Source organism: Neolamprologus brichardi, chromosome 1, assembly GCF_056152115.1.
Source record: "Neolamprologus brichardi isolate AB-2024 chromosome 1, ASM5615211v1, whole genome shotgun sequence".
NCBI classification, from domain to species: domain Eukaryota; kingdom Metazoa; phylum Chordata; class Actinopteri; order Cichliformes; family Cichlidae; genus Neolamprologus; species Neolamprologus brichardi.
In genome coordinates, this window is record NC_142104.1 from 7,555,516 (window position 1) to 7,579,071 (window position 23,556).

The following is a 23,556-nucleotide window of genomic DNA, read 5'->3' on the forward strand; positions in this document are numbered from 1 at the left end:
GGGTAAAAATGACTCCATTCATCTATGTTAACTCTTTAGGGTTTGCAGGTCTTTTATTTTGACTTGGCAGGTGATTAAAAATGTAACAAGTTTAAAAAAGCCAAAATGCGTAATGAAACATGTACTATTATTCTAAATGTAAACTCATCCACTACAATTAAAAACTCAAAAAAGCTGCAGAAATTGTCAGTAAACAACGATGGGAAGAAAAGATGAATCTAGAGTTACTGCCCGTTTGCAATAAACACACCAAGAACAGGTACAAATGCAAGTTTATTCATGGGAAATCAGTTTGAAATGTGACATGAAGTTTGGATTAAAGGCAAGCTGTTTTCACACATGAACTTTGGAAAATATATACATGTAAGCTCAGTGTGCTTAACACAGAAGATAAACACGTAAAAACAGGCTTAGTTATTGAGTGCAGGCCTGTGTGAACAAAGAGATTTGGAGTTTGTTTTTGAACGTCAGCGCAGATATAACTGATCTCAGGTCAGCAGCCGGCTTGCTCCAAAGAACAGGAGCACAGTAACTGAGTGCGCCCTCATCATACACCTGAATCAGATCCAGGTAAGAGATCTTTGCCTGATTGCTAGACAGTTGTGACTGGCTTATGAATCAGGATAAATGATTCTTATTGATAAACACAAGTGTGGGGAATCATCTGGAGAATCAGAATGATTTTAAATGGATGGGTTTGTGCTTGTTATCTGCATGTTGTCACCTCTCTTTGTAAGGAAGAAAATTGTTTATCTCAATGGCAATCATGGAGGAGCCATGAAGGTGTTGTAAGGAAAGCAAAAAAGCTGATGAATTTGACAACTAAGGAAAATAAAACAACAGCATCTGAGGAGGAAATCAGAAAACCCACACCTTTCCAAAATGTCTACTTGAGAATGATGATGGTTTAAAAAAAATTAAACTTGATTAGTAAAATGTTTATCGCTGAAACAGTTTGTAGCTGCTGGCATTTACTTTGAAATACTGAGACTTTTCCCCCTCACTCTTTGTTTCTGGGGCAAACATAACCACTTCTTTGGACCTTCCTTCACATCCATTCAGATAGTTTTAGCAATCTCCCTGCAACAATTTGCTGAAGTTTGTGAGCCCTTACATTGGTGCTATGATCATTATTTCTTGTATTGACACAATGTTATTCTTTCGCTGATGAATTAAAAAAAAAAATGTAGTAAAAAAGTAGCCAGAAATGCATGGGAGGAATCGACAGTGCTGAACTGGACAATCTCAATAGTTGTGAGCTGCATCAGCCTGATGTGTAGTTACGGTTACAGTGTAGCTGCTGAAGCATAAACCCCCAGTCCCCTCCTCCAGCTCTTCAGGAGGGCTACCAAGGTGTTCGCAAGTCTCCTCCCAGGGAACCATGCCTGAAACCCTTCACCTAAAAGGTGTCCATTATTTTTGGTTGGTGTTGTAAAGTTAGAGAAGGAAGGCTGAGATGGTTTGGGCATGTACAGAGGAGAGACAGTGGATATATTGGACAAAGGATGTTAAATATATAGAGCTGCCAAGCAGCAGGAGAAGAAGAAAAGCATAGAGGAGGTTTATGGATGCAGGGAAGGAGGAGGACAGTGTTGGTGTGACACATGATGTCACATGATGGAAGCAAACAATCACATGATAAAATTAAAATTTTGTGAATGAGGTCATTTGTCTAAAGCTGTCCTTTTCCCCAGGTGACAGGAAGCACACAACTTTAGATGTGCTCTTACTTCTGGAAATACTTTATTGTGTTTAGCGGTCAGCACTTGCTGTAATTCAGTGAATTATTTTAAGTATAATTCTACCATGGCTTCAACCGCACATCATATGCACTTTGTACTAGGACGTTGGCAGGATAGAGACTGTTTAATGTCTGATCCCACCACATCAGACATTTCTCCCATGCACCTCTGTCTAGGAAAGTTCAAGCACATGCATGAAAACAGCTGTCGTCAACAGATTTTAACCACTTGTAGAATTGCTGCCATTAATCTCTGCCTCTACTGCGCTACATTAAATTTACTGCCTTAGGTAATAGTATAAATCATGATAAGCATCAACTTATAATGTAAACTATGTAGAAAACAAACACGCTGTCTTGGTCTCTTCCCTTCCCTTGCACTAAAGCTGATGTTAAGTGGGCTATTGTGTGACAACAGTTAAACAGTCCTTGTGCATTTGTCAAGAGAAAAGGCTTTTGTTGTTACCGATGATTATAGTGATTTTCATTAATTACATATCACTGTCAGTACTGAAAAAAGGACTGTGGTGGCTTTTGGTGTTCTCACGTGGACTCCTGAGCAAACCACCGCTGCACTTCAGCTTTGTTTTCTGTCACCCACTTGATGTTAGCCGTTGTTTTCTCTATGGCCTGCTCTAGGGCAATGGTGGCAGAACCAAAGCCAACACTGAGGTTTTCTTCTTTGAATCTTTTAAGCTGGAGAGAAGAGCAAATACAAACAGACAAAATCAGAATTTTAGCAATCGTTGTATTTATTTTCTCCCAAATGCCCAAAGGGAAATTCTGTGTTTTTCTGTGTGGTTGTGGTTTTGTTGTTTTCATACCTCCTGTAACTCATACTCTGTAGAGAATCTCTGTGTGATTCCACTGACAAGATTAGAGAAGGAAAATGATCCTTTTCCATATCTAAAAAGAAAAGAAAAGGAAAAAAAGCTGTAGTTCAGCAGAAGGAATTAGGAATAGGTAGGTAGTCATGCTTGAAAACTCAAACTGGGCAAGTAAGTGAAAAAAACAGCAGGATTTGCACCTAAAGAAATGTGATTACTACTTAAATCCTGCTGTTAAATTCAGCTTTTAAAATTCTTTTCTGTCTTTAACAATTACCTTGTGAGTATTGACTATTTAGAAACAAAAGGATAGAGCTCTCACTGTTGGAAGATGTAACTCCATCTAGCATTGACGAAGTTCCACGCTAGCGGCATCCCCACAACATTTCGGGCAATATTCTGGATGGTAGAGGGGGCGTCTTGCTTACGGATCTTAGTTGGGTCTAGTGTGTACTCCAGATACCTGAGTCAACGATATACCCACATGCAACGATTATTTCCGAGGGAAAATGGAAAATATCTGAGATCGTTCAAAGTTGTGACTGCACAATGCCTGTTATAGATATTGCTCAGTTTAATTCAGTTTTATTTATGCAGCACTAAACTATAAGGGAGGGAATCAACAACCAGAGACCAGGAGATAAAGTAGCATTAATGGTATATGGGAACTATTTTCTATTGTGACCACATTAATATTTAACATAATTATAGCACATTTATAGGCAATAACACACAGATTAATATCTTGGAGGTGTGGGGGGGCTGCTAAAGGCTTTCTTTAATTTGCATGGCCACCCTCATTATTTGGAAAGGAGTCCTTAGGGAGCGTAACCCACTCGCTTACTGATCGAACTGACAAACTGATTAAAAATGAATTACCGTGCATTTGTTGATGAGTTTATGGGACTGCATAAAAACAAACTCATCCCAGACAAGATAAAAACACGCTTGGTGGCCAGCATCCACAAGCAGGATTTATTTGTTTGTGAGGATATAATTAAAATAGTACTGTTTAGATAGCACCATGATGGGTGGTAAATAGAGTACAAGCCAATGTGGAAAGCTCAGTTCGACACACTTGTTCTTCTGCTATGATGCGAATCTCTTCACCGCCAGTTCACAGTGTTACATTTACTGTTTTTAATGGTTCTGTCATTAAGATTTAATTGCTATAATTGCTCTTATGCTGCAAAGCAGGGTCTCTTTCTCTGTGTTCAAATACTCGATATATTAACTGAGTTTCATTCTGAATAAACAACCAGTTTAGCTTCTTTGAAAAGCATTTACATTGCTAATACATTACTATACTTCCACAACACACCTGTTCAAAAGCCAAGGTATTTTGCTGCAGGCCAGTGCAGACCTGAGCCTGGACGCTTCAGATGCCAGAGTAGCATTCTTGAACATGTTCCAGGCAAAGTCCCACTCTGCCACACCACCAAAGGCTATGGCGTAGCAATAAACGGTGCTTTTCAAGTTGGGATGGATCCTGGTGAACGTAAACAAGATTATGCAATGAATTTCAAATGAATCCTAGAACACTGGCTCACTCCTCTCCCTCTCTCTGAATGCACACACACAGACATACTTGGCATATAGGTCGCTAGCTATTTAACAGTTTTGTAAACAGTAAACACCAGTCAAATTTAAGAGGTCTGAATTATGGCAGATTATAAGAAATATTCATTCTCACACCGCTCTAAATTCCTTACTGCTCTTGCAGTGGCCAGGGCAAGAGTCTTTGGACAATTGTAAATTGTCAATGTCTGACAAAGTGTGGCATGTCTGAGGTCAGCATGGGAATGACATATCTTCTTGCATGTCATGATCTGCTGGATTTGTAACTATGAAGATGCATTAATTTAAATGTATTTATTTATTTTATTTAGAAAGAGGGGCAATACATATTAATGAACATTTTAACAAATGTAAATATGCCAGATTATAGCCTTGGGCTAATTTCCATCTGCAGAACCTCTGGCAGGTTGGTGTTAAACACAAGTTAGTAAAAGCATACAGAGACACTAGTTACAGGTCATGTGACAAGGACAAAAACAGTGATCACATTATACTAGAACAAACACACAGATAGGCAGGTTTTCTGTACAATGCTTTTTCCCAACTGACTGCAGCGCCTGCTTCCCACAATGCATTGCGAACACAGATTACTCCTTCAAAATAAGATACAGAAAAACTAATGCTGACTGTATAGAACATATTTTTAACTAAATGATTCTCTTTTTTAACATAAATTACCACAGATGAAATATGACATTTTAATACTAAATTATTATGAACCGTTTTTTAATCTTTTACTTGGGACAGAACATCAATTATATTGCACAAGCCCCAGTATTGCACATGCCCTTACTGTCCTGATATTGAACTGACCCATTACACTAATTACAGGTCTTGTTTCTAAAATCTGCTGGTTATGAGCTGCATCATAACCACCTAACCCCAAAAACACCTGTGACTGCCAAGATTTGCCAAGACTGAGTAGTAAAAGACAGATATAAAAGCCTTAATGAGAACTTTCATGGGCTCAAAAGAACAGATTGAAACTACTTTGTACTCACGGGTTGCGACTTGGATTTTTCATCCACTCTCTGTACCAGCTTTTTATAAGCTCCCTACAGCCTTCCACTCCCGCACGGCAGGCTATCCCAATAGCATTTATCTGATTATACCTGAGAAAATTTTTTTACAGAGACAAACAATATATACAAAATCTTAGCTTTTTGATTTTATATCAAAAATCTGTGTTTAAAAGAGCCCTTACTGGTCGGTGTGTCCTGTAGGTACTCTTGTCCAGTTAGATGTAATTGTCTTGAAATGCTCAAATAGAGGTTGTATTTGTTTCTTAAGGTATGCCTAAAATAAAAGTTAGAGTTAGTTTTTTTCCAGTCAGTTGACTCTTTTACTTTAAACACTCACAATAGGCAAGAATAATAATTAGCATGTAAACTAAAGTAGGGCTAACCTGCAAAACTCCGTAGACTTCATTGCGGTCAAACATGAGAATATAGTAGTTGAGGTTTCTCAAAGCTGACTCCCAGGGGATGTAGTCTCGCTCTTTTGACAGGTATTTGGTAGTTCTCAGAGCCAGCGTGGTGCTGATTATTTTGGCTCTGGGGAAAAAGAAAAGGATGCTTTTTCACACATAACTGTTTAATACTTTAACTTAAGATTTTTCTTTGTCTTTACCTTGCTAAATTGAATGCATCATCGATAATTTGTGCCCTGTTGATGATTGATACAGCCTGAAAGAAAGAAAAAAGTCACATGCAAAGGCAACAAAGAGTACAAGACAAAACAATTTAATTTAAATATAAAATTATGAAATGTAATACACTGAAAATGCAATATGAAAAATGACATTGAACAAAGCCAACATATTTCTGTCAAAATCAGCTCTGAAACCTTGGGCTTTATCAGATCAGCTGGAAGGACTCTCTGTTCTCATGTGTTTGTTTGTTTTGCACTCCAGCAGTTGAAAAGGCATTCACAAAGGTTGCCTGGTAGCTAAAAGTGAGATTGTTGACTTTACTGCTTGGTTTTTTTAAATTGCTTTGCCACTGAAGGGTAGCCTGGATGACTTAGATTGTGACTGATTGTGATTTTACACGCTTGGGTACCGACCTAAAAAGTACTATGAACTCATTGTCATGTTAAAGAAATCAATTTGAGATGATCTCAGCTTTGTAAATTGGCGTCTTATACTGCCGAAAGCAGCCATGAGGAGATGGATGGACATTGTCAGCAGCAATACTCAGGTAAGCTGTGGCATTTAAATAACACTTGGTTGCTTCTAATGGGTCCAAAATGTGCCAAGAAAATATCCCTCACACCACTACCAGCTTATACCACCAGCACCAGTCTGAACCGTTAATCCAAAGCAGCATGATCCATGCTTTCATGTTGTTCATCACAAATTCTGACCCTACCATCTGAATACTGTAGCAGAAATTAAGACTTACATCAAGGCCTTGGTTTCCTGTTCATAATTGATGGTAGAGGTACCAAGTTTGGCCTTTTGCTTCTTTAGTGTTTTGTGTGTATTGAAATGCTCTTCTGTTACTTTTCAATCTCAAAGCAGCCCTCTAGTATCAGCAAGGCATTTTCACCCAGAGAGCTACCGCTCACTGAATGTTTTCTCTTTCTGACCATTCTCTGTAAATCATAGAGACACATGTGTGGGAAAATCCCAGTAGATCACCAGTTTCTGAAACACTTAGACCAGCCCATCTGACACTAAGAAGCATGCCTGTGGCGTGGGCGTGTTCTTTGGCCTGCTGCAGAGGAGGGGAGACGCAGTGAGCTCACAGGACGGCGCTGATGCGGGAAGGAGCAGGTGCCTGGAACTGACTTGATGAGGAGAGACTTTTCTTATGTCTTGCAGTGAGAAGGAGCAAGAGGGACAACAGGGAGTGACGGAGTGGCTGCGTCCGGGGCAGGAGCCAGAAACCGCAGGGAAATTCACGACTGTAAATAAAGCACCGTTAAACTCTCAAACGCAGAAGTGTCCATCTGTGGGTCGTGTGTCACAACGACCTTCTCAAAATCCCTTAAATCATTTAGATTTAGATGCTCAGTTCTATTTCCACCATGCCTAAATGCAAAGAGTTGCTCCCATGTGGCTGTGGATCTGATAGTTGCATTAAAGTGCAGAACGGGTGTACTCAACAAAGTGGTCAGTGAGTGTAGTCTCAGAGCTCAAATAACTGACAGAAAAAGCAGCAAATATCATCATTTGACAGCTGATACGTTTCTGAAATGTAACAAATTCAGCTCTTGTCTCGTCTTCCACAACAAACTTTGATCGGTGCACTCAAAGAAAAAAATTTAGTCAAAAGCCAAGAGTTACACATACTGAAAGCAGTTCAAATTGTCTACAGCTCAGTGTGTAAATGTGGCAAAAATGCATAGATTGTACCAAATATCTTTTTTCTGCTAAGACTTTTAACTTGGAGTTTTTGTGCAGTTATTGTGTTTTTAAGATTCTTTGCCTAGTCTAGTGCTGTCTGCCTTTAGCCATTTAACACATGAACCTCAGTCAATTTCATGAGATATAGTTTTAGATGATTATCCTTTCTCACATGAAGGACAGCAGGAAAAAACACCCTTGAAGTACATTCATACTACTGATAATACTGTGTTTGCTTCAGGCAAAGGAGTCTGGAGAGCCTTAACAGGAGACAGCACACATAATTCTCACTTGATACTGTTAAATACACAATTGTTGTGCTATTTTCATATCAGTGCAATAAGATGGCACACAGAACAGAACAACAGGGGCAGGTTGAAGACCGGCTAATACTGGTTCAAGAGTACCCAGACCTTTATCACGTGGTATCTGTAAAAGGTTAGGGCTGCAGTGCTATTGTCAGGAAAGTGTAAGATACAGCTAAAAGTATAATAACCAGTCACAGCAGAAAGTCTTTGTGTCATGAAACGCCATGTGGCAGGCAGGAGATGAGGACTCAAAATGCAGGACTCACAGACTCAAGGGATGAACTCAAAACCACAGCTTTATTTGCTGGTCACAGAAAAACAGGCATACAAAGTAAACTAAACTGGGAAACAACAAACTAAAACTCACAGTGAGATCCACACAGCAAGAGGGACGACACGACACTGACTCAGAGAAACACAGGGTTAAATACACTGGGAAGTAACGAGGGGAATGAGACACAGAAGGAGAGCACAGCTGGGAGAAATCAGAACTGACGAGACAAGGAAGCATAAACTGAACACACTGAGATCAGACACGGACCTTCAAAATAAAATAGGAAGCACACACGCAAAAACACAGACTCAGGGACGCGGGCTTAACACAGAGACCTGACTACACTAGAGGGGATACACAGGCAGGGACGACGGAAAACAGAGGGAGCACAGGATAAACCCTGGGAAACCAAAACACAAAATGTCATAATTCATAATATCAAAAATAAGAGTACAAAATCAAAAACACTGGGTCACCGACTCAGAACCATGACACTTTGTCGCTGACCTAATCCAGCACAAACCGACCTTAAACATAGGCAACAGAAACTAGGGGAATTTCATAGATATAGTTGGAGTAAATTTGTTTCTTAAATTTTTTTATCTTATTTTGTTTTATTATTTTAGTTTAGTTTGGTTTTATTTTTATGCACCTATTCCATCCAGTTTTGGTTATTTGAATAGCCGTTGTACAGTCTTTAGTTGTCATACCATCTAAATGTGGACATAAAGCACAAACAGGAAAACACTCGTGACTCACCTGGTGGTTGGTGTTGAGCACGGAAAGGAGACGGTCCCAGTTATCAGGATCGTAGTTCACCCTGAAGTATCCAGATACATTTGTGTTTGCGAGTACCCAGTCCTGTCCTGACACTCTCATCGGAATATGAGTGTCTAGTTAAACAAAAGAAAAGAAAGATTTGATTAATTTAATGAGCTGTGGTTAAACCAACTAATCTAGTAGGAAATGTCTTGTTTTTTAGTCTGTATGCAGAACTAATACAGCACCATGATATGAGTGAACCTGTTTTTTGTAGGAGCCAGTATTGTGGCTGCTGCACACCCCTCTTCATCCATTTGATAGGGACATACCAGGTGTAACTAGACAGAAAAGACATAATGGGAAAAGAATAAAGATAATTTATTGTTTGTCATTTCCATATTACGATTTCACTGCTGGTGGGTACACTGGATTAATACATCAGATTCTTATTGGCTGCTGTCGGAAAAAAATCAGCTTAGGCAGAAGAAACACAAACAAATCAGAGTCACATCTCATGTCAGCAACACACGACATCAGCCCCTTCAATGTGAACGAGAACCAGGAGCCTAAAGCACATATGTGTAAGTGCAACCTAAATCCCTTCATTTCTCATCTGAGTGAAACTTGCACCACAAGGTTAAACAGTTTCCTACTTGAACTGAGAGGGTCTGTCCACTGTAGAGTCTGGATCCAACAGGAAGTGTTTCTGTGTGACACTTCCTGTCCGGGTGTCAACAGTGACGACTGGGTAGCCCATCTGGAGAGTCCAGCGGTTCATGATATTTTCCACAGAGTGTGGAATATGTATTCCTGGTGTGTTTTCAACTGCCTGACAACACACACACACACACACACACACAGGTAGCAGGAAATTAAGATAATTGCACACACACACACCCAAAAAACACAATACCAGTGAAGTCATGCAGGTTAACCAACCTGTTGGAGATGATCCCACAGGTCTGTATATACAGTGTTACCAAAAGCGAATGTGTTCAGGTAAGACTGAAGACACAAAACGGAGATGAGGATCATATGATGCAATCACGAGGAAAGGAATATAGTGTGAATTTACCAGGAAACATTTTTTGGCTTAAATAACCACAGACACAGCATCATTAATTCCTAGTCTGCTGACAGTCGCACACACATTACGGCAGCAGAGATGAAGTGACGATATACTCACACCGAGTCCTCTAGCAAACACGGGCTCGGTGAGAAACTCTGACAGCATCCTTAGCACTGCTGCACCCTTGGAAAAACAAACCGCCAGAATTTGGTGAGCTTGAGTTTCGCATAACGGAAAGGGATTTTCCACAAATCACAAAGCAAACATTAAAACGAGTTGCTGTCCTGATGGTGCGATATGAATCACACGGACGCAGGAAGACTGAGTGAATTGGGAAAACTGAGCGTTTTACTGCAAATTAGCTGAACACAAAGTAATATAATTTAATAAACATGAGTTTAAAATCAAAAGGGCTTCAAATCTGGCTATATTGTCTGCAAATGTGGGTGATAATGTAGAATACATACTTAATTTCTGTGAATCAACTTGCATAAAATGTTGTGTAAAATTATAGGAGGAGCAGACCTTGCTGTAAGAGATAGTGTTGAACATTTCACTGATCTGAGCGGGCTCATTGACTTCCTCTTCTCCACGTGACAGTGGGTGAGAGAAGGCCAAGGCGTCCACAGCAAACACCTTCTGAACATCATAAAGGATGATGTGATCTTTCTGCAGCCGAGCAGAGAAAGAGAACCAAGAAAGTTACCAATCTGTGACACAAAAGTGTACATCTGTTAAGAACTGTATCGAACTTTGCTGTCTGTGGAGATGCAAGCACGTCTCTTACAATGTTCCAGGTGGGCTCGGCGTAGTCGACTCCGAGGTACTCAACATATGATGCAAACCCCTCGTTTAACCACAAGTCATTCCACCATCGCAGAGTTACCAGATTTCCAAACCACTAAATAAACACACGAGGAGTACACAGATGAGCATTTCTGCCATGACCAGGGAATTAACGTTTCCATGAACCTAGACTTTGGCCAACATTAGCACTATCAGTCACATCCAAGCAACACAATAACCGAATCAGCAGGGGATTAAAACATTTCAAACCACAGGTTTTCCCATCTGTTATTATGTGTCGAGAGGAGGGTGAAATTACTCCACTATCACGATTTGTCATCTGCTCTTGCAAAAGGGAGTAACACAAGTAGATTTGTTTTTACAGTGCTTGATGAGTGAAGGAGGGGGACTTTGCTGCAATCACGTTCATTTCATAATATAATGTTGCTTTAGTTTGTGATGCCTAAAGCTTTGAGAAAAGAGACTGTCTGGGTTAAAAACCAATGCTATACCATGTGTGCGAGTTCGTGGGCAATCACAGTTGAGACCCTCTCTTTGTTTCCAGTGGAGGAAAGGATGGGGTCATAGAGCAGGGCCGTTTCCCTGTATGTGACCAGACCCCAGTTCTCCATTGCTCCAGCGTGGAAGTCGGGCAAAGCGATCTGATCTGTGGAGACGAAGGGTTAAAAAAACATGCTGTGCTTAGGGAGATCATTGAAATGAAGTGATTTAGCAAAATGGTCTACCTGACTTGGAGAGAGGATATGATGTGTTGTAATAATGCTCATAAAACCTCAGGATGGGTCCCGTAACATTGAGAGCATAGCTCCCCTGCCCATCATCTATTGCTTTTCTCCGAGCCCAGATTCGAATCTGCAAAAAGTAATTTAAATCTTTGAGTCCAAAAAAAGCCGTGCTCCTTACCATTTCATGCTTGTTTTAATTTTCCAAGATCATGTTTGGGAACATATAAGCTGGGAAATGCTTTTTGGATCCTGGCCTCACTGGGGATTTAAGTGAATATGTAATCCAGGTTTCTTACCAACAAATCATTTTGGTTTGACTCAATGGGAACAAAGTCGCTGACGATGAATGCCAGTAGATATGTTGACATTTTCCGCGTGGGCTCAAATGTTGTAATTTTGACAGCCACACCGTCAATGACAGCCTCTGAAGCTTCTGTGCAGGCAGAGAAAAATATTAAACACTCTGTTAGCATGAACAGTGTTTAGTTACTTATTTACTTCAATAACTTGGACAAGGTGTTTTTTATTAGTTACAACCAATGACTGAATAAAACAGTCATTGGCTTTTCCACATTCACTGGTTTATGAAACAATCACATTACCTACTACTTACAACATGATATCTATTCTCATTTTGAGCTTGTTTTTCCATTTTACACTTTCCATTTGCACTGAAAAAAAAAACTGAAATGGTTTTGTTTATCCAACGAACCCTTTTCCTTGCCATTGGACAGAGCCACAGTGTCTCGTGAGTGAATGATCGTGACACTAAAGACTGCTTTCATGGCTGGTTCATCAAAGCAAGGAAAGCTTTTCCTGGCGTACGTTGCCTGCATTTGTGAGGTAGCAACAACTCTGCAAAACATTGGAAATAAACATTAATGGAAAACATTCACCAACAATCCAAAAGCCTTCAGAGAAACATTACGAAAATAATACTGCAGCTTTATCACAGAAACTGGCATCTTAAAATTATGCACAATCTCATTTGGTGTTTGCATGTGATTCACTAAATATCAGACACAAATCATCACATATTAAATAAACATCGATAACACAGTCATTCATCCAGCTAACAATCATAATTCACAAGTTACTGTATTGTGTGAAGTACAAAAAGAAAGTGATATGTCTACATTTGATTGATTGGCTGTATTGCTGAAAACTGCAGTGATGAAAACTGCAATCTACTGAGAACGACAAATATGACTTTCACATACAGTTTGGGTAAAGACTCATTCTGCAGCTTTCACTCAAATCTGACCCGTCCACTGGAAGGAGTAGAAATTTTTGCGATAATGAAAATGTGCATGTTAAATGACAAATATGACCTTAATCTTGACCTTGAAATGTAGCTAGTGAGTAAAACCATAAGCAGAGAACAGGTTCAAAACATAAAGCTAACAGTGGTTACCTGTCTGACAGCTCTGTGATTGCAACCTCCTAACGTTGACATGTTTGCTCTCCAAAAAGAACCCAATATCTCACCAGCAGCATCTGACAGAACAGCAGTATTTGACACCGTGGAATAAGAATGTGTTGACAAGTCTTACTTCTTTACGCCATCCTCAACATATTCACTCCTGTAGAAGCCCTCCAGGTCATCCGCCAGCTCCCCGAGAAATTCTGTGTGAAGTGAATAGGATTCTCCCGCCGATAATCTGCTGCCTAGCTGAATAACCAGAAACTCAGTTTTCTTCACAAGCCAAGAATTCAGTATAGTGGGCACTGGGGCCTCACCCTGGCTGCTCAGTTTAGCGTGGTGCCCAAAGAAGGTAGTAAAGTTGAGTTTCCTGGAGTGGATGATGATGAGGTCTGTTTCTTTCACACATTTAAAAATTACTGTTGAACGTCCAGTGAAGATGTACAAGCCCTCTGCATTGGGCTTCAGTCGTGGCCACAGGGTCACATTGTAAGAGACGGGGATGAGGGAATCTGGAAGTCTGTAGTGGTCCCAGGGTTCCTTTGGGGTGTCAGGGGTGGTGCTGGGTGTAGTTGTACTGGTGCTATCTGATGCTCCATCTCCTACGTTACCTTGATTCTTGGACTTTTCCTTGTCGTAAGCAACAGAAAGAGCTATAATTGTAGCCAGTCCACAGACCGTGAGTACAAGCATCCCGAGGCCCACATTTTTACTTATGTAGTAGACTTTCCCCATGTCTGATCAGAAGGTCAATGCAGGCATCAGAGGGGTCTCAGTCTGTTTATGTCAGCACGGCAGAACTCCTCCTTCTCAGTTAATGGGTGAGCTATTTACATGGCACCTGCCAAAAAAAGAGGAAAAACAAGAAAACCTCAGCCATTTAATCCATAACTTGGCATCTTTATTTTTGTAATAAACGTCAAGGATGCTTAACAAGCCATGTAGTTTCATAGTTACTGTTTTGAAAGAGTTATGTAACATTAATAAATCATTCCATTTCTGTGATGCATTATAAAAACCAGACTTCCAAACTGGTCTCCAAACAGCACTTCACTTTGTGTGAACAAAAACAAATCTGTGAAAAAACCTTTTTGCTTTTAAATTTATATTTGCATTCCATGAAGGTGGCTCATAACAATATGGGGCTCATAAAACAGTTCTCAGTAGTACTACTTGAAAAATGTATCATTATTCCTCATCCTGCAGGCAGCGGGTTAAACACTGAAAAAGACACCTAAGGGTTGAAGGTGTTGTTACTCAGACTTCTTGGCTTTGGTGTTTTGCGCTGGTCTCATGCAAAACAAAAATGTTTCAGCATCACAAGTCGATCCGAAAAACAACTTTATGTATCACAACGAAAATGATCAGTGGTACTATAACGTTAAAAAAAAATCATCTGAGAAATATTGGGGGTAAATATTGTCACAAAGGCAGCAAGCTGAATTATGAAGCATTAAGCCAGAGCTCATCTTTTGAGTGCCTTTAGCTTTTCTGTGGATAAATTCAAACTATTCCTGTTCTATTTTCTGAGTCTTTTCCGTTTTCCCACACTATCAAAACATCAGTGCTATTCGATCATCGAGCTGAAGAAAACAGGACGGGAGGAAAAGGGAGGAACCGTCTGCTGTAATTGATGGTTGGGGTAGTTTGGGTCAAAGTCAATCTCTGTGAACCGCTGAAGATAAAAAAAATGAAGCCAGTGTGCAAGTGGAAAAAAAAACCTGCAGTTCTTGTGGGTATCACTTGAAGCTGATTAATTAAACTGGACCTTTTCACTCTGTTGTTAATGGATTACCTGACCGATATCATCATTTGCTGCAAGTTAAAGACCGCCTAAGAAATTTTTGCTTCAGTTTGAATAAAATTCTAGTGTTTAATGAGCTCATAGTACTTATTAGACCAATATCTGTCTGTGCCTGGCACCCATACAGTTTATAAATGTAGCTTGCTAAATTTATATGATAAATAACACCACTCTTTCATCAATACAAGGTAAGTTCTGGCTACAAAACGTGGCAGTGGCCAAAAAGATAACAATACATGTTCAAAAAGCAAAAATTAGACCAGTGGGTAATATCACCATGGCTACATCCAGCTTTTAACCTGTCTACTGTCTATGGTCAGAAAATGGAAAGCTGATCCAGTCAAGGACCAACCCTAGAAAAGACCACAAATCCAGCTTCTACCTGAATCCAGGTAGTACCCGATTGGGGTTCTTCTGTCCTTCCAAATTTCAGACATTACCCAAAATTGACCTTTTTGTTTTTAACCAACAAAAAGGTAACCAAAATTGCCTAAAACTCTATCAGTGATTATTTTAAATGAGTCAGAGATAATGAGAAGAAGTTCTTGTTATTTTTAAAACTTCACCTACAGACAACGAGATGTGTAGCTCCTGTATTCCTTCTTGTTAACTCCTGTTTGGTTAGGAAGTAGCAGCATGCATCCAACTTCAACTCTGAATTCTTTCTAATTTTACCAAAAGATGTTGCTGAAATCAAAAGTGTCATCCCAGTTCCTGTTACTCCTGACACGACAAAGAACACTCATTAGCTGCCAATTCAGTTCAGCTTGTTCTGTTAGATAACCTTCCAGCTACGTCTCTTCCTTGCCTCATCAGTATCATAAAGCACTCTGCATGCAGACCAGTGCATCCTATCTCCCTACATTATTTGCATCAAACGGTTCAACTCTTCACTCTGAATTCTCTGTATTTTTAGCAGGCAACCAGCAGGTTTTCCTGCACTACCTGCAAAAGTTAGTAATTTAGCCTCTTTGTAAACAAGAATGCCTTTCCAATGAATTGTTTTCACCATATCTCATTTATTCATATCATCCTGTCTTTCAGGCCTATAATCACACAAACCTACTCCTTTCTTTTCTTCACCACAAATCCACAGAATCCTGTCTCATCGCCATGACCTTTTGTGATGTTTTTACTGAAAAAGGAATTTTTCTCTGTCACAACCTCTGTGAATATTATCATACGTTTCCAAAGACTGTAATCTTGCCTTATAGTCATCTAAATTCAAAAGCATTTTGGTAAATATGCTTGTTCACTTTCTAAAGAAACTGACAGAATACTCATGTGTGTACAGTAAACATGAAATTGGGCCAGTGGCCAGTTAGCAAACAAGGAAACATTATTTTTTCACAGACAAGAGTCACAAGATGCTTTACAGAAAACAGTCTAAGACAATACAAAGAGGACAGAAGAGAAAACTAAGATAACAAACACAAAATGTGTACAGTGCAAAAAGTGACATTTAACCTTATATGAAGCAAGAACTGCACAATAATTAAAACAGGGTTAAAAGAAGACTCAAAAGTAGGTTACACAAAACCTCAGCTGGCACAACATGTGTTGCTAAAATGCTAAAGTAAGTAGATATATTGTCAGCTCTCAACAGGATCGTGCTAAGTCCTCTACAGGTCGGGCCAAGTGGCTTCAAAATCGCTGTTACCCTGCATCCTTATGTGGGTGCAGGGAACAAAACTATAGGTAGGCCAAGCTTAGCACAAAGACTGGAAACACAGGAGGAAAAAAAAGAAACTGTCACGATCTGAGGAGACAGACCGTACGGTGGTGCGTGTGGTGGACCCAGGTGCGAACAAGAGAGTAGACCGGAGTAACTTAAACTGAAAGCGAGCCTTTATTATGGCTGAAGACAGGTCTCAAACAAAGCAGAAATACCGTGACAAAACTGAGCTAAACTAAACTGGGAAATGGATACTGATAAACTATGAAAACTCAGAAAACCATGCCGAAGACTGGCCGTGAGGACATGGAGGGTGGGAAACACAGACTGTATCCCAATTCAGGGTCTGCAGCCTAAAAGTACGCAGCCTCAACGATCCTCAAGGGCCGCGTACTTAAAGACCGCTAAGGCCGGAAGTGCGAGGCTTGTGAAATGGGACGGTCTAGCCTCCGTTGCGCTGCCCAGGTTGCCTAGCAACCATGATACTAACAGCTGGAAACGTTTCATACAGCTTTGTTTGACAGAAATGAAGGAGAAAATCTTTTGTTCATTTGTTTGTTTGTTTCTACATGAGCTTTGATCATTCTCTGATTAAGGTCAGCTATTGAACGGCGTATATTTTAAAGTAAAGGCTTTAAAACCAAGTTAGTACAAACGTCACTAATGTCACATAACTTTGCCGACATGTGGCCAACAGTAATGTTTTAATGTTCTTCGTTATTAAACATTTGCACATAAATAAGTGACATAATATTCAGTACTTAGTTTACTAAGTTACTCTTCGGGTGCCCCTCATCCGCTGTTTTTTTTTTTATTATAAATTATCCACACCCACCACTGCGCTATGCATTCGGGGATATGTTGGGCCACGAAGTCTACACCACCACGTCCTTAAAATTCAGGGAAATGAAGGACGCATTTGAGGGCCGCATTTCGAGCAGCCTTCGAATTGGGACAGCCTTCGTTGTGTCGCTGTGACGTAATCGGCCTTAAAATGCAGCCTTTAAGGATGCAGACCCTAAATTGGGATACAGCCATTGACGACGCTACACAGACTGCATGAAACATACACATGAGGGATGATCAGGGGAAGTGGCCACACATGGGAGCACAGCTGACACACATGAACCTAAAGATAGGACAGGAGAAGTGAAACTAAATACACTGACATTGAATACAGACTTTCAAAGTAAAACAGGAAACATGGAGATTAAACATGACATGAACTAAACATAACCACACAGACATGACGCATGACAGGTAGACGCACGAACCAGGGAGACTGAGTACAGGGAGATGACATAAACAACTAAGAAACAAAGGGCTAAACAGCACCCTAGAAATTAACTAGACGAACTAAGCTAAAGCATAAATGAATACAAAAGATACATAAAACTCAACAATGGGTCACATGACTCAGGACCATGACAGAAACCATATTAACTGGTACTTGCTGTATATTAAAGAATGCCTCAGGTATTTATTTGAGCTCCTTTTTAATATTGGACTGTCCATTTTGGCTTTAAGCTTTCAAATATATATTTCCATGTAGTAACTTTTCCCACTTCACTTTGTCATTAACTCATTTCCATTTGTGTCATTAATATTTAACAGTAGGAGATCAGACAGCCTTCACCTCTACACTGGTAGATATGCCGTGACATCATAAAAACACTCTAATGAACCTGTTATCAATAATTTCTCAATATTTACAGCTGATTCTTTCCATGGAAGACTTTGTATCCCGAGTTTTATGGAGTCTTGGCACAACAGTTCATAAAGTGTAACAGGGTAACAGTTATAAATGAAAGTGAATATAAGATTTTTCTATTAATTCTGTCTGCTTCACCAGGTTTTGACTTGAAAATGAAAGAGAGAAATGAAAGAGAGTAGTGTAACAATAACACCTCTGTACTATTTAGACATCACAACTAGCAATAGAAGTAATAATACCTTGTTTACCAGTTAAAGAGTGAAGAGATATAGAAAGATATAGAAAAGAGACTATTTTCTTTCAGAATCTTCTCACATTATCGGTATTTTAAGTGAAATTGAGTCTACTTATATCTGCTAGTGAACAAACAAACAGAATACAACCCGAAGTCAAAGCACTCTGTGTCACTTATGACTTGTACCAAACCAAAAACCTGGCCATGTAGTTATTTATTTCATAATGAACGGTCTGACAGCATGTCCATGTGACTGCTCATCAGAGTGTCCTGAAACACAGGATCATCATGATGTTGTCACAGTCCTGGGTCGTGTAACCTAGCACTTTAAGTTTTCTTGGTTTTTTTTAATTCATTATTTATTTTTAGTCTTTTTGGCATTAGCACCTAGGTTCCTCAGTTGTACTTCTTCGTTCATTTAGAGTCCCTTGGGTATTCACCCCTGTGTTAAAGTTCCCCTTGTTGTTGAGTGTCTTGCCTGTCATGTTTTATATCTGCACGGTTAATGTTGTCATGTCTGCGTCTCACCGTGTTCATTTCTCTGTGCGTCATTATGTTCATTCTAGTCATCTGTTTCCTCATGTGTGTCCACTTCCCCATATCACCTCATGTGTGCGTATTTAAGTCCTTTTTCTATAACTGTTCGCTGTCAGGACGTCTGCCCATTTTCCTTCATGTTATCTAGTCATAGTCACAGTTTTAGTCACAGTCAAAATCATAGTTCAAGTCATAGTCTTAGTTCATGTCAAACGAACTTGTCTGTTTATCTTCATGTAGACTTGGTCTCGTTTTTGGTTTAGTTCATGTGTTTGGCCAGAATTGGCCAGAAAGCTTCTTCTTTTGCTGAGAACGCAGTTCTTTCCTTCGGTGTCTGTTTTTGGGTCCGTGCAACAAAACGCAGCAGCGTACCCCGCCGTGACAGATGTGTTAAATATCTCATGACTTGTTCTGTGTTAAGAAGGCTTTTATATCTAAGAGTATTTTATATCTATATATGAGGTTGTTTTATAGTTTTTTTTTACATTTATTTATATTATATATATGCATATATTATATATGATATATATGCTTTCAATTGTATCTTTTTTTAATAAAGGTAGTTGGTGATTAGCGCTGTCACCTGGGTTTGAATCCACCAGCCAGCTCGGGCCTTTTGTGTGACTTCCCTGTACTTATATGTGTAAACTCTGGCTCCCTCCTGCAGTTCTCTATGTGTTAGCCCTGTGACAGCCTGGCAGTTAGTCCAGGTTGTACACCAGTTTTTGGCTGTTGCAGTGTGACAGCTGAGATAGGCTGTAGCACAGATAGGCTGTAGCACAGATAGGCTGTAGCACACTGCAACGCTAGATTGGATAAGTTTTAAAAGAAATTGATGGCTGAATGGAGTTTTGTGTACAAAAAATACCTTGTCTTGGAATCTATCATACCATTATAACACCATGATAACGGTAAATTCTTCACATGAGGTTTATATTTTAAGTTGAAGGTTAATAGTTTCGTTTTTGTATTCGAAGAAATACATCAGTGTTGTGTGTGAAAGTTTTATTTATGACTTGGACTTTGACTTAAATTTGATACCCATTACAGGATGACATCCGAGCCAATTTTATCTGTTTACTTGTTAGAAAAGCTGACCTAGGCCATAATGACTAACTTTCCAATCAGTCATAAAAGCGAGTAAGTGATTGGAAATGAGTCATGGTGTTAAGTGTGTATTAAACCATCATTATTTAAGATGCTATTGTTCATTTTGAACAAACACATTTTAGTCTTAACTTGCCACTCTCTCTGCTTGTGTTATTTAGCTTAGTTTAGTTTGGATGTGAAGTGTTAACAAAGATCAGTTGTATCTTCCTCCAGTTAAGTATACACAGAGCTGTGTCTTCGGTTTGTTCACACACATCTAATTAAGAATGACATAACTGATGGTTGATAATAATCCATCGCCCATTGTAACGATAGCTTGTAACACTCATCAGAAGGTGAGTCCAAAGCCATGATAACATCCGCGTCATGATGATTCAGCTTCTTTAGAAATGAGATGCTCACAGGTGTACACACGGGTGATCACACACACAAACTACACCCTTTTTGGCTCCTACCTCAAAGCACACTGTGCGCTGTCGATCTTACGTGCTGCACAATAATGTTTAATATTTAGTATTTACTGTCATATTCCCATATATCACTGTGATGTTGTTTATTCTATTACTCTCGTTTTCTTTTGCTTGTTTTCTTTTTTCTTTCTCAACAGGTGATCCAGGTGATCGATATGGGTTTTTTTTGTCTGCTTATTCTGTTGGTTTTTGTTTTTTGCCCTTTCCCCCTTCCTCTTCTCAGCTGTTTTTCTTTCCCTCTTTCTTTCTCCCCTTTCTTTCCCCCAGTCAAGTCTGTCCCGTATTCAGCAAGTGAAAATAAAATAAACAATAAAAGGTGAATCAAATGGACCATTACGGCAAGGCTGGGATGGTCAATTTGGTAAAGTAAATCCGTTGGGCATCTTTCTTCGTCTTTAGACAATAATTCTGATGGCAAAAGAGCCAAACGGGACAGGCAAAAAGTTTATAGACCAAGAGAGGGGAAACAACGATAAACGCTTACCCCGCTTACTTCAATTGATTTAAAATATCAGTGGGTTCCTTGAGTATGCAAAGACCCACTGCAGTCAGTGGTATGTGAACTCAACAACCTACAGGTGGAGAACATGAGGAACATACACTGGAATGCAATACTGCGGGCCAGGACAGAGAGTTATTCTTCGAGCTGGCTTAGAAAGCCTGCTCTCAAATGTCTGAGCTTTTCCCACGCAGCAAAAATGAACTAAAAGCCTACTGTTTTTGAAAGATTGACTTATAGTTGTAGACTACACACAAAAAAGGAACAGAAGCTCAGGCTGGAAGACACAGCAGCATGTAGAAAGATTATAATTTGGTGATGATTTTATTTTTACAGAACATTCATTGCCACATAACAATAATGCACTCAAATTATTATTGTCTATATCTCTTTCAGAGCTTATTTCTTGTGTTATTAATGGAATACCTTTTTAGTGGCAGAGAAATGGAGCAGTGCTTCTTAGGCGCCAAAGAAAAGGTGCTGATGGCGAAACAGCAAGCCGCAAGAGCTGAATGTATCGATGGAAATAACCAGAAGAATTTATAAAATATTATTGCGTCCCCATTATGCAGTTTACAACTGTGGCTTTGGAAGGCTTAGCGTTGTGTTGAATAAATATTCAATCGAGGGTTTGGGTAGGTCACAGAAATTGTTTTATCCAGCGTGTGGAATTTACAAAGCTTGTTTGGGAGCATGAGTTTGATTATTTACAGTCACTGGGAGGTGTTTGTGTGACTATTCATATTTATATTGAGAGTGACATGTGGACAGTTGTGGAGCTGTGAGTATATCAGCACCTTGCTGTGATAAAACTGGATATGACAAAGGTGAATTTTCCAGGAAAAAACTATATGCTCGTACGGTAGCAACTTCTCAGTCCCGACATGTGATGTTTAATAAGACTTAAAACCATAGATTGGAGTCATAAAAACAACATATTGTCATAGACTTCTAGGTTATCTGATTTAATTTAGCAAACAGTGGAGTTGCACCCTGCAGGGTATTAGAAAGAATATAGATTTAATGAAATAAAGCTTTTATACATTGTTTGTTTGTTTTTGTTTGTTGTTTTTTATTGGTATTGCTATCATTACAGCATAAAGCTTCAAAATCGCACAATGTGTTACGTTTTAATGACGGAAAAGTTTTATAGCATACGGCTCGGCTTCTTTGTTGGTGCTAACTTATAAACAATGTTGAATAGAAATATAATTTTCAAACAACAGGTAATAAAGTCTATTCTTTCCCATTTCAGCAGTGGAAGGTAAATCAAATGTCTGTGAAATCAATCAGGGGAATGAATTTTAATCATCAGTCTTTCAAATAAATCCACTTACAGTCACTTTAGACCAATTTAATAAGAAATATAATCCAAACAAATCACGAGAACGTTCCTCTTTGCCAACTGAGAGCCGGAGTGGGAATGTTTATCGTGGGGAGGGCAAAGTCACAGATTTTCATGGAGTAATAAAATGACCGTGAAAAAGCAATGTGACAAGGCGCGTTTCGTGGTGTGATTTTTAAAAGGCCTCCCGCTTACATTCTCTGTAAGTGCTGTGTATTCTTTTTGAAGAGCCACAGAAGAACGTCTTTTATCTATCATGTGATTAACTGGGAAATGCAGGACAGCGCACCTTCTTTTTTGTGTGCTCCATCCGTGTCCTATCACACTTTAACCTTCAGCTTTTTTTAACAAGATTTATCATTATCCATCAATAAATTTCGACTTATCTCAGACATTTAAAGGTAAAAATACCTTTTAGCACTCATGCAATCATTCCACCTGTTCGTGAACCTGTGACTGACACTATCAACTCTGTGTTTACTCACTTCCACGCTGTACAGATAAGCTACAGTCAGTTTATGGGGGCTGCAGAGTTTACATCCAGAACAGCCCATGCTGGATGTTAACAGATGACTAATAAATCCACATCACAGCCACTAAAGCCAAACACTGATTTATCTCACAGCTGCTGTACTAAAGTATTTACTTTGCACTCACTGCAAACCGAGTTGCCGTTGCATACTTTTGGTTTGCAGCGTAAGAGCAGCGTAACTCAAAGTATCATGGATTTTCTTAAACGGCATCACAAGACTGTACTTCACAGCGAAAAGTCTGCCTTTGATCCATTCAGAGACCATTTGTGAACAATTACACCAACTTCTTGCTGCACAGAAGCTCTAAGGGAAAAAGCAGTGCAACAATTTACCAGATGGCTGTAAAACTTGCACAAAGGACAACTAATGTTACTTTTCTTAGAAAAAAAAAAGACTGGATCAACAGGACTGGTCTCTTTGGTCATATTTTTACTAAAGATGTAGAAAACAGTACCTACCAAACCTTGTGTAGCTGCATGTCCACCGCTCGCCCGGAATTAAGTCCACAAAAGACGTTTAAGTTGAGCTGGAATGATCCCAGGCTTAAAGACTTGCAGTCGGCATCTGGGAGAACTGAGGTAGGAGGTGGCAAGAGCTATGACAGGTTTCTCTAGAGATGTAGGGAGGGAACAATCTCCTCTATGCCCCAAAATCCCTAAATTAGTGGGAAGGGGGGACTGAAAGAATGCGGCTGTATCAACACTGCATTGTGGTCAAGCAGAAAGGGCTCCGATCCTCAGAGGTACAGAGTGTCCTGATCATTCTGATTAA

At 39.6% G+C, this 23,556-nt stretch overlaps 1 protein-coding gene across 1 annotated transcript; it reads right to left on the bottom strand.

Moving 5' to 3' along the window:
- Positions 1–260: 260 nt before the first annotated feature.
- On the bottom strand, positions 261–23,334 carry LOC102789041 (aminopeptidase N-like). Its single transcript, XM_087846002.1, has 21 exons — positions 23,244–23,334; positions 12,994–13,704; positions 12,153–12,295; positions 11,737–11,873; positions 11,441–11,567; positions 11,207–11,361; positions 10,696–10,809; positions 10,434–10,577; positions 10,026–10,091; positions 9,779–9,844; positions 9,493–9,668; positions 9,101–9,177; positions 8,837–8,970; positions 5,776–5,831; positions 5,552–5,699; positions 5,351–5,442; positions 5,148–5,258; positions 3,890–4,057; positions 2,891–3,031; positions 2,566–2,647; positions 261–2,437 (listed from the first exon to the last, which is right to left on the bottom strand). Exons 2-21 carry the CDS (start codon positions 13,596–13,598, stop codon positions 2,285–2,287), a joined length of 2,895 nt encoding a protein of 964 aa, XP_087702128.1. The 5' UTR covers positions 13,599–13,704; positions 23,244–23,334; the 3' UTR covers positions 261–2,284.
- Between the last annotated feature and the right edge of the window lie 222 nt (positions 23,335–23,556).

Coding starts and splice junctions, on each gene's coding strand:
- LOC102789041 (XM_087846002.1), bottom strand. CDS start 13,598: ATGGGGAAAGTCTACTACATAAGTAAAAATGTGGGCCTCGGGATGCTT. Junction 11,568..11,736: donor CAAACCAAAATGATTTGTTG/GTAAGAAACCTG, acceptor TACTTTTTGCAG/ATTCGAATCTGGGCTCGGAG. Junction 10,092..10,433: donor ACACTATCTCTTACAGCAAG/GTCTGCTCCTCC, acceptor TGTTTTTCCAAG/GGTGCAGCAGTGCTAAGGAT.